Source organism: Mesitornis unicolor, unplaced genomic scaffold, assembly GCF_000695765.1.
Source record: "Mesitornis unicolor isolate BGI_N332 unplaced genomic scaffold, ASM69576v1 scaffold3921, whole genome shotgun sequence".
Classification (NCBI taxonomy): Eukaryota; Metazoa; Chordata; class Aves; order Mesitornithiformes; family Mesitornithidae; genus Mesitornis; species Mesitornis unicolor.
In genome coordinates, this window is record NW_010165658.1 from 41,123 (window position 1) to 53,249 (window position 12,127).

The 12,127-nt window shown below is 37.6% G+C and overlaps 1 protein-coding gene across 1 annotated transcript in view; it reads left to right on the forward strand.

The window, feature by feature from the left end:
- Positions 1-3,936: 3,936 nt before the first annotated feature.
- Positions 3,937-12,127, forward strand: part of LOC104548625 (SH3 and multiple ankyrin repeat domains protein 3-like) — a gene marked incomplete at its 3' end in the record, with an annotated part of 104,644 nt that continues 96,453 nt past the window's right edge. Inside the window, exons 1-2 of the mRNA XM_010194698.1 lie at positions 3,937-4,140; positions 11,375-11,578. Of these exons, the coding sequence (XP_010193000.1) occupies positions 3,937-4,140; positions 11,375-11,578 (408 nt within the window). The remainder of the gene's footprint in view (positions 4,141-11,374; positions 11,579-12,127) is intronic.

The following is a 12,127-nucleotide window of genomic DNA, read 5'->3' on the forward strand; positions in this document are numbered from 1 at the left end:
TTTTTTCCTTTATGATAATATGTGCACTGTTTTAGTAATGTCTTTTAAAATGTCTTTTTTAATGTACTCTTAGTAATTTTTATTTTTTTAAGAAAAAGGCAGTTAGATGGTCACGCTATGTGCCTTTTAAAAAAAATTAATTATTCATAGGCTGTTTTCAACTCATCTTAATGGTGGGGTGGTAACAAATAGCAGGATAAGAAATTCCTGCAGATTTCATGAAAGTTGCTGGCTAGATAGAGGGGAAAAAAAAAATCTAAAAATAGCATCTGTGAGAGGAAAGTAGCAATCTGAGCTCAACTTGTTTCATCTGGCCTGTTGGCTTGAGAAATATAACCTGGCAATAGCCGTAAAGGCAGAATAAATATCCCAGTGCTCCCACAGAGCTAAAGGGCAAGGTGCTAAGGAAAAAGAACAATAATAAGGGTAAGCATATAGCCATTGTTTTCTTCTTTCATCTTCCAGCTGTTTTATGGCCTTCCTGTGTCAGAAGTGGTGTTTAACCAGACGGAGTTTGTGTTTGCATAGTTCAACCAGTGGTTTAGGGATGTTCAGGGGCCAGGGAAGGAGGGTGCCCAGGGGTGGGATACGCGGGGAGCTCACGGTATGGAAGGAAAAAAATGCAGACAGAGGATGTGAAGTGAAGCAAAGACTATCATGGTGGTAGTTTTAATTGGGAGTTTACTTCCAAGATCTTTGGAAATCTATTTTCATTCTTCACTCAGCACTTCTCTATAACAAAAGCAGCCACTGATATGTCATATTGCTATAAAATATGATCAGCTTAACTATAGGAAGCAAATATCTGTTGTGTTTTTAAGAAAATGAAAGAAGACATCCTACATAATCATATCAGCAAAAACTAATCTGTATTTTAGCTATTGTTAGAATCATAGAATCATTGTTAGAATCATAGAATCATTGTTAGAATCACAGTATGGTTTGCGCTGGAAGGGACCCTAAAGCTCCCCCAGTCCAACCCCCCTGCCATAGGCAGGGGCACCTTCCACTAGATGAGGTTGCCCAAAGCCCTGTCCAACCTGGCTTTGAACACTTCCACGGAGGGGGCATACAAAACTTCCCTAGGCAACCTGTTCCAGTGTCTCACCATCCTCACAGTAAAGAATTTCTTCCTAATATCTAGTCTAAATCTACCCTCTTTCAGTTTAAAACCATTCCCCCTCATTTTATCGCTACTTGCCCTTGTAAAAAGTCCCTCCCCAGCTTTCCTGTAGGACCCCTTCAGGAACTGAAGGGCTGCAATAAGGTCCTCCTGGAGCCTTCTCTTCTCCAGGCTGAACAGCCCCAACTCTCTCAGCCCATCCCTGTAGGGGAGGTGCTTCAGCCCTCTGATCATCGTGGTTCATCACAGTTCCTAAAGGATAACAACTTCCTTGTGGGAGCTAAGATAGTGAGCATCTTTGGTTAACAAATGGTGGTATCTTCCATTTCTGAGCACCTTAACAGCCAAACAGCCAAATTGCTTTAAGGTTTTGGGAGATGTGCTTACCCTCTGCTCTCTGGCAGGGTCTGCCCTATGCTGGGACCTGTACTGATTTGGTTTCTTCAGTAGTTAGATCATCTTGTTTAAAAAAAGGCATTTAAATGATCTACTTCTCCATAGCGCTCATGGGGCATAGGTTCTGTTCTTTTTGCCACTGTAGATAGTGTTTCGTTATCCTTTCCATGGTTACTTGTGCACATTCTTTTAATCTGTATTTCAGAAAATTAGCCGACTTGTGCCTTGTTGATGCATCTCCAAGAGTTCTTTGTTCTACTATTTATTAAACTTAATTATTTGATACCTGGTAGTAGGTTCTTCAGCTAGTAATTTCCCTTTGCTATTTCAGAACAAGATATTTCTGGGTAGTTTTTGCATGAAAATCAATTTGCCAAAACCTTGGGAAGTTTTTTTCATAATTCAACTCTTTATTTGTGTGCTGTATAATTACAATTTACTGCTATCTGGCAGAGGAGTTGAATCCATTGCGCTGGAATTTATTGCGCTCTCAAATGACTTTAGGGAAGAGTCAAACCATGAGATGGTCTTAGTGTCCTTTTCCTTGCACTTACTGGTCTATACTTCTTATGCTCTTAAATACTGTGTATTTACCTACTGTATTTTGGCTTTATGTGATTTAGCATTGGTAGATAAAGAAGGAAGCCATTGAAATGTTTATGCTTTTTATTGACTTAAGGTGCTTTGGAGAGAGGCATTAATCTACAGTTCAGTGAAGCAGTAAGAAAATTAAATACTCCCTCAAGAGTTTTCATTTGTAAATACAGCCTTGCATTAAGCTGCTGTGAACTGGCATACTTTCAGATTTTTGAATGCACTGTTTCTGTCTTCATTAGTAATTATAGCTGAGGGTAATAACACTGGAATTGTCCTTCATCAGAAATAACAATAAGACTTGATGATGTGGGTATGTGATGTGCTTTGGAAATGCTTGCCCTTGACCTCAAGCTTTAGGCCTGCCTCGCCACTGCCTGTCCTCTGGTGTAAACACTGGGTCCAACATATGGTCACCTTAAAATGCTAAATTAGAGCAGTAGCCTTTTATGCCTGCTTTGTAATCGTTTTGGTATAAATGACCAGACAACAAAGAGGAATGAGTAATCTGGTTGTGATATTTAGTTGGCTCAAACTAAATAATTTAAACATGGTAGTAAAAATTGTTCTTTTAGTCCCTGCTACTGCTTGACTGTATTTACTTTGGGCAATCTGATTGTGAGACCTTTATAAAAACCATATATTTGGATATCTCAGTACAGTCACCTGGTATGTGAGTGACCTTGGTAAAGTCAGTTCACCCTTCTGTGCTTTACTTTTGCTTTAATGTCTGTCTTTTTAGTGTGGGCTGATGGTGGGTTTGTTTGCTTGTTTGATTGTTTTTTCTTTTAACTGAGGATTTTTTTATTTAAATGAAAAAGCAGAGAAGTTGTCTTGAGAGTTTTCTCATGGAAAATATGAAAAATAACACTTACGTTTTTCTGACCTCTGAAAATGGAAGTAGTATATGGTTACAAAGGCCTGCAAAGTTTATGGTCATATTTTCAGTTTTTTCCAGTATAAATTTTTTTTCCATTTTCCATAGGGTGATAATTTTCATTTCCTGGAGAAGCTTTTAGGTGATGGTACAAAAAAAAAAAAAAAGCCTTTTGCTGCTGTAGCTGGAAAAAAAGCAGAAGGAAAATGTTCTGCTGTTCTTGCTGTGAAACCTCTGAATACGTATGTCCTTACTTTGGAATAAACATTACTTTCATTTTAACCTTATCTATAGTAAAGTTTAAAAGTTATTTTAAAATCTGTGTTTATGGATGTACAATAGAAAAATTCTGATAGTTTTGATATTAAAGGGTGTTGTATGAGCCACAAACCACAAAGCAGCATCTGCTTGGCTCCCTGTAGCATTTCATGTTTTGGTTGATTCCGCTATTTGAAAAGATTTTCTTTTATTGGAGTGTTACCGGTACAGTTTCTCGATGATGTTATTTTAACACCTATATTTATTTCCTGAAATGTCTTATTGCGTTGGGACAAGTTGGCTTCAAAGCCAGATCCAGTTCCAAGTGCAGTTTACAAGAGTGCTATTAGGCAGAGAACTTGGTAATTATGCTGGGTTTTTCTGGATCCTTTGGGAGGTTGGGTGTGCCAGACAAGAAAGGTTATCTTCCCTTTTATTACTCTTTTTCTTTCTCCTGTCCTTCTTGCTCTTCTGTGGTAAATTTGTAGCCAGATTTATTTCCATTACACTCTGCCTACCAACATAAATTACAGGAGGAAATAAAAGGAAGATAAAACTTATAACTTTGTGGTTAAATACATGTTACCTCCAAGAAAACTAAATTTGTAGCTGATTAATTTTTCAGACTTTGACTACAACTTATCCTTTTCTCTTTCTCCTTTGTATTGGCAGGATAAAAATCTTGAACATGCCTCGTAGCCCAACATCAAGTGAAGATGAAATGGCACAAAGCTTTTCCGACTATTCTGTTGAATCTGAATCAGACAGCTCCAAAGAAGAAACTATTTATGACACAATTAGAGCAACTGCAGAAAAGCCAAGCAGCAGAATGGATGACAGTCAGAGCAACACATTAGTGATTCGAATTATAATACCTGATCTGCAGCAAACAGTAAGGCATATTGCATTACAATTTAAAAAAAAGAAAAGATCTAATTAAATGATTAACTTTGCTGGCTAAGTAGATCTGCAGTAGATCTATTCTATTTTCTTACAATTATTTGACATATTACAGGCAAAATTTATGTCATGGCACTTTTTTTAACGTCTACATTTTTCACCTCAGTGCTATGCCTGACTGATTGCCTAAAGCCAACGTCCTATCACGAGAGTCTATTTAGTAAGTTAACTTGTTGAAAGCTGTCTGATCCTCTTTCAGAGGCATTGGGGTAGGGGAAAGAGAATTAAACATCTAAAATCTCATCAGAATATAAGGGATGAACCCCAAAATCACGAAAGCCTCATACCTATACAACTCCATTGTCTTCTTCATTTTCTCACTTTGTGAGATAGTTTGTGATTGACACTAGACTGGAGTCTAGCAGGAGGTTGTCAAATTCTCTCTCTCTCTCTCTTTACCATACTAGCTGCCTTTTGCTGTCATATCTCCATGAGGATATATCCTTGTTAGATAGTTGACGGCTTTTATAGCATAAAGTTAGGGAGAGAGAAACACAAATAAATCTTTCCTTCCTCCTTTGCTGCTATGCCTTTACTGCATGGTGGTGTTTCTCAGACTTCCACCCAGAGAAGTCAATTCACTCACTTTGAAGGAAGAGTAAAGCATGGCATATTCCACAGTTTTTAACATGACATGAAATTGCAATTTTATTCTCTCTTACCTCCTCACCACTTCTTCTGGAAACATATCAGAGAAGGTAAAATGAGTATTTTTCTGGTTTTCCTAGAAAAGTAATTTACAAGGTAACTTGTGGACTTATGGTGCTCTCTCACATCTCTAAATCTATTGAATGAAAATAGAGACTTTTCAAGAAAAGGTTTAATCTCTCATGTCTTACAGAAAGAACCGAGCAGACTTTTCACTTGTTAAATGATGTGTGATTAATTGAGTAAATGGGAAGGAAAGTTTTTTATTTTAAAAATAATTTTGGATGTTCCTTATGCATTAGAAATCTACAGTCCAAATTCCTCACTCTTTCTTAAAAGGAACTACTATTTTGTGTTTCTTTTATGGTTAGGTGTGTCAAATTCAGTTTCTGGTCTGTTAGGAGCATAAAGTTGGAAAAGTATGCTGTTGTAACTTTGTAAGTAAAAGAATCGTTGTCCTCCACAAGTGCTACAATAGGAATATCAATCCCATCCTGGAGAAGGTCTTCGGAGTTGCTTACTGATTCTATCTAAAACTATCCAAGTTTGTGATTAATTATCTAAATTATTCTGGACCTCCCTGAATGCTGTTGTTGGGATTTTCAATTGATGGTAGGCATCAGACTTTTTTCATTTCAAAGATGATTATAAAAACACATACTTTTTATGTATGCGTGCTACATACATCACTCTGGGCTGACATTTAAGATCTACATCATACTGTGCTGCCATTGAAGATCTATCTCAGATGAAATTATTCCTTTCTTTTTAACTAAGTTCATTTTTAGAATTATAGAGATGGCTTGTCTACAGGCTGACAGAGAAGAGCTGTTTTGACAGTGTGGCCTCAGGTGTGGTTGTAGAGCTCTTTTTTCTAAAGCCCCATCTACACAGTGCTGAAGAATCTCAGTGAGATCTGTATTGGAGTTGGGAGCATTCTCTCTTAAATTCTTGTACTTAAAAAATTCCTTTAGATGAGGATTGCTGCTGAAATTACAGTACCACTCCATTAGTTTATATGATGTGAGAGTAACCTCTGTGAAGAGGAAGTGGAGCCGCGCCCAAGCTGGACAGGAAGGCTTCAGAGGGCAGAGCAGGACTGAGGCTGCTGTGAGCCCCACACGGGATTTTTATTAGATCTTGGCTGAAGCAGTCATCACCTTGGATCTTTCATTTCAGTGTTGAGTGAAATACTGGAATCCACTGTTGTACATCTTAAATTTAAAAGGATTTTGCCTGTAGTGAAGACCTCTGTCAAGACAAGCTCTGGCTGGACATGGTTAGGATTTTATTGATGAACCTACCAGCTTGCTATATCTTTGGCTTGTCCAGTGCTCAGTGAATAGATCCAGTAAGATGGAAAGATTAGCTTTACCAGCTAAGATTAGCTTTACTCTGCTGTTCAAAGAAGGGAGATATTAACCTCCTGAAGCCCTCTTGTTTCATTACTCTAGTTTTTAGACCAATAATAAGTTATTTATTGACACAATTGAAACAATGCTTTTAAAAATTCATTTTGTGCAGGAAATGAAATTTAAAAAATATTTTAAGTTTTGCATTTCATTTGTTCATTTTTATTGCTTTACCTTTTGCGTTTTTTCTCCTTTACAATAAACTCTTAATAAGAAGTAGCTCAATTATTTTAAACAGTCTATAGAAGATTATCTATTTGTGGTCTAAATTATCAGCCCACGAGCTCTTGTACAGAGAAGTGCAATCTGGATTCAGGTTTCCAAATGGGAAGACTGATGGCTTAAATGTAGTGTAGCAAAGTTTGGAGAAGATGAATGTTCGCAAGCTGTGTTATAGCTACAAGACAAATCCAACATACACCTCATTTGCTGTATAATTATAAGCAATTTAACATAAGAGGTATTTAAACTTATTCTGTTTATTCAAAGGAGCATGAAATTGCATCATATAGTTTTATGTTTTGATTCTTTATTGGTTTTTAGAAAACATGATCAAGAATATATTTGTTTAAAAGAAGACAAGTTGGGATTTTGGATAAAACTCAACCCACTGGAAACCTTTAAACCTCTATCTAAACTCACTAGGAGTAAAAGTTTGCTCATTTGCAGTGTCTGTGGTGTAAATCACCTTTATTTCATTGCACGTATAAGATAAGTACCAAGCATCATAAGTAGGATGTGCTGCTATAGAAAACTTTATAAATTATCACCCACTGTCGGAAATCTGTCTTGTTGCCCTTTTATTCTCATTTGAAATTTTAAAGTTTATATAAACCTTGACAAGTTCATAGGAAGCTCTTATGAAGACTTACTTTTCAGTTCTTACATGAATTCTTTTTTGTCTCCTTTTTGGTTCAGTTGATAATCTAAAGTATGGAAACAATGCTTTGTAGAAAGAGTAATTTCTTGTTGCTTTTGCGCTTCATCTGTATTCAAATAAGCATCATCTTTAGCACAGGAGGGTGGATAATATTTAAATGAGTGACTGAAAGATTTCTTGAACTTAGTAAAATTATTGAGGCCATGGAGAGCATAGAAAGCCCTCCGTATTCACAAATATATGTGCATAGGAGAGTGAGTTAAAAAGCTGTACTATCCAGCATTTAATTTCTCAATTTAATGAGTCCAGATTCTTTATGGAGGCAAGACACAGGTGCAACCTCTCTTGAACAGAAGCTTATTTGCAGTGCATGCAGGCTAGAGGGCTCTGGCTTGAGCCCTACTACCTGCTATTGAGATGGAAATTACAGTAACCCTTTCCTCCTCTCTTTGCAATAGTAGTGCAGGGTTTCTTGGCAATATTCAATTGTATTTGCCCTTAATGTGAGGATGCTTCATCCCCCGGGTAGTGAAATTCAGTGTCACACAGTCAGCAGCACTGATTGATGACAGATCCACGTATTTCCCCCTTGGTAAGCAACACTGGCAGTCAAAAGCCCCCGGCAGTTTGCTGCCCAAGGTGACTGCCTACCTTGTGCCAAAAGGCAACTATGTCTGTGCATGGCATCGAATGTCTTTTCGATATGGAAAACTGTGAACTAACATGTCTGTGCTTTCCTATATGATTTCTGGGGTATCTGACCTCTCCCGGGACCTCTTTGGTCTGAATTCAGGGAAGTCTTCTTGTATTCATTTTGTTTATCAGTCCATGTAGGAACATATCATAAGTTATTCTGCCTATAACTGGAAGCAGTCTGGTTCTTCCCTTGTAGCTGTTATCAAGAAAATACCATTTGCATGGTATTTTGACAGTGATATCCAATGTTTTGTGCTTAGAATTGCTCTTTTCCCCAGACTTCAAGAACAGATCTATCAGCCAATTTTTGAGGAAAGTTTTCATCATTTTGTCATCAACACATGGTGGTGGTTCTGCTCTTTTGTTTTATCCGATACTTGTGTGCTCCCTCTGGGTTTCATTTAAAATCAAAATGCCCAGATTCATATGTTTTATTAAATTCTGACGCTGAGATAAGATTGGGTCTGCTGAAGACTTCTTTGAAATGCTTTCTGTCCATCTGTTTTGCTGCTCCACTTCAGTAATGACCTCTTACTCTCTCTCCCCACCCCTGTGTTTGGGGTTTTGGTTGGTATTGGGGGTTTTTGGGTGGTTTGGGGTTTTTTTTGGTTTTGTGGTTGGTTTTTTTTTTATATTGGACTTTCCATGCAAAATGTTGTTTGGTAAGTGACCCTTTGGGAAAGCAGCAGCTTAAGTTGTAGCTACTTTCTGGGTTGTTTTTTCCATTTCTGCATTGCTTTATATACTTTATACTATGACAGGAACATTGTGAGTGCTCCTGACATCTGTTCTTATGCCCTTGATCTGGACAAGTGATCTGACTTGCCAGCTGATGATGGAGTGGCCAGACTGATTTTTTTTTTTACTTCTCATGAATTATGTGCTTTCTTAATGCATTTTGATAAAGGAAAGCAGTAGCTCCAAGAATTAATTTGAACACCAAGCACAAACCAAAACGGGTAACTTGCTCCATTTTTTTCATGTTATCCAACTCTCATTTGCATTTGCCACTTTTTGGTTATCACGTCTTTAATATCAATGTCTTCTATTGAAAGGAATAACTTATATTTTGATATTCTGGCAGTCACATTTTGGAGGCTGCTGTACAAACCATTTGTCATGGTTCCTCTGTCACGGTGCAGTTCTGTGTGATTGACATCTTTGTGAGTTTGATGAAAAAGATGTGTTGGTTGATAGATTTTGAACAGATAAATGTTATTCCTCAGAGGTTCTGTATAATGAACATTCCCACTGAATTATTATCTTCCTTTTAGCTGAGGTGAGCTGGATTTTTCCCTTGCTTCCAGTCTTTCCATTCCTGCACACTGGAAGATTATAATTGACCATGTCTTTTATGATCCAAAGAGCTTTAACATAAAAAATACAGGTCTTGCATTTCAGCAAACAGTGTTGACATGTTGTCTTGCTGCTGGCTGGACTTGGCTTGTGAGTAGCCTAATGTGGTTTTGACAGTGTTTCTAAGCCACTCTTCTTTGAAAGAATTGTTGCAATATTTATAGTGTATGTAGCTAGCCTTCAAGACAAACTATCCCATTTTATCTGGTCTTGGAATGCAACAAGAATGGAAAGAATATATCCCACATCTGTCGATACATAATGTCTTTGTTTCATATGTGTTTCTGTAGTTCTTTGCTACTAAACTATCCATTTTACTTTTTTTTCCATAATAGATCATTTAAGGTTAGAAAAAGTTGTCCAGCTTTCTTGACTCAGCTACTGTCCTTGTAGTCAACACACCATGTGCATCTAATGAATTCTCATTTGTGTTATTTCTTTCATAACTAAAGCAATCTGTGATTAGACTCTGCTGTGATTCAGCTGACATTTTGTCAGGGTAGAAAGTTTGGCAGTAGGTAACAACTTGTCTATATGATAGAGACGATGACTGTGGTGCTCTCTGTCCTGCAAAGGTTGCCATATGGGCAGAGGTGTTCCAGGGGCAAGCTGATCTAAAATACACCTTATGCACCATTTCAGTGGTTCTTATCCTTTTGTTCAGAAGCTGCCTCTGAGAGAGTAGTAGCAGCCTATTGATAGTCCTCAGATCTGAGGATTAATTCACCACAACAGAGCCAAACTCCTCACTTCAGCATTTTACGATATTCAAAGCCAGCTAGCCATCTCTGCTCTGATAAAGTGAATATATATGGACGACTGGTTGTCTGCAGTGCTTGCTCAGTTAAGAACAGTTGTAAATTGAAAGTCCTTCATGTCCTGGTTGTACTTTTCACTGTTGAAAATATTTGCCATGTAATATTGAAACAGTCAAGAAAAAGACACTGTGAATGTATAAAATATTATGACTTCTGCCTTTGAATTTGCTCTTCAAAATTCAGAACTGAAGTACTGAAATGAGTTTGTTATTTGATTTGTGTATATGGGATCAGAGATTACTTTCAGGTGTATACATAGCTTGTCAGGACAAATATGTTTAGTTCTAAAAGACAAACTGCGTTTATTTTCTTATGGATGGCTTCAGGACTTTAAAAAGATGCCAACAGAGGTGATCACTGCAGAAGCAGCTGTGGGTAACGTTAAAAGAAACATTTCACTCTCTTTGTAAAACATCAGTCTTATTTTTGCTTGCTCTTCTGTTCTGTTCTATTTATGTGCAATTATGATATGAAGATAAGCAAAAATCTTCAGAAGAAGCCTGAAGAGTGGTTACTGATGTTATTACTGTAGCCAGAATTACAGCTACATTCATGGAAATGTACTGATAAAAAAGATATATCTGTTAATATTTTTCTTTTGCCCTTGTGCAATCCCTGTATGGTGTGAATCGTGAGGGGACAGGAACGTCCACTGAGTAGGTTAAGAAGGAGCTCCTGTGCTGTAGCTTTGCCATGGCCTCGTACAGAGTGAGTTCACAGCACCGCACATTTGTAATGCACATCAGCAGCAACAAATTGGTTCTTTGTAACCACTGATTTCAATGTAAGCTACAATTGCAAAATTCCTAAACTTCTTAAATTTTAAAATTCCAACTTGGTAAGAAGCAGAGAAATGGAAAGGATTTTCAAGGGTTTCAAGTCTTCTGCTGCTTCATGTTGTATAGTTCATCATATAAACTTACCCTAGGAGAAGTGTAGCTTAAAATTAATTAGGTTTCTCACCTGAACACAACTTTTAAACAAAATGGTTGTGGGTCAGACTGATTGTCAGAACGGCCTAGACTCAAGTGGATGGTTAAACGTCTTGTAACATCCCTTTCACTTGGCTCTTCAAACAGGTTAGCAATGAAGGTGGTCTTTCTCTGAAGAACGATATGATCTCTCACATTTGTGGAAGGACTTGAGACATCCTGTGTGTTCACAGTACTTGTGCATTAGTTATTATAGAGGAATGTGTGCCTGAAATATAATTCTGTTGATGTATGTTTTGTCATGAAATGTGTAGGTATATTGTGTATGTGTGCGTATGTTTATGACATTTGTAAATTTTAGAATGTAAGAGACTATTTAAATGTGTCTTCATTAATTGTATTTTTCAATAATTTCTCTTTGCAGAAATGCATTAGATTTAACCCAGAAGCTTCAGTGTGGGTTGCAAAGCAACGGATTTTGTGCACTTTGAATCAGAGTTTGAAAGATGTCCTGAATTATGGACTGTTCCAGCCTGCAAGCAATGGTAGAGATGGGAAGTTTTTGGATGAGGAACGACTTCTTAGAGAATACCCACAGCCAGTGAATAAAGGAGTTCCTTCACTTGAGGTATTTCTAGATCCAATATCTGAAACATTTGTATTCTGATACAATCTATACAGTAAGCTGTATTTGAGGTTTCTGCACACACCTGAATCGCATTTGGCAAATAGTGCTCAGCAAGTCTGAACTTCAGCCCTTGCTCACGGAAGTGCTGGTGTTCACTTGCTTGGTGGAGCTGTTCCATGTGTTACCCTCAAAAGACTGCAAAGAATCAGCCCTTCTGGGAGATTTGATTTTGGAGTTTTCCTCTGCTGAGGACATGGGAGGTGTCTCCTATTCTGTGACTTAATAAAGATATGTAAGTACCTAGATTAAGCTTTTGGATCTCTGATTAGGTAATTAGATTTGCAATAGTAGGGTAGCAGTTGCTGAATAACCAGCCTTTGCTTTCTCCCAAAGAGAGGGTCTTTTTGTCTCAGTGAAGCCCTTTTTTTTCCCCCATCAAGTACCCGCCTTTTGAGAGCACAAATTTCCTCTGTCTGTCTCCTGGGAAAACAGTAAGGGAAGAGAGGGTGTCTATGTGTGAAGCAGTCACTCATACACACTGGAATTTCC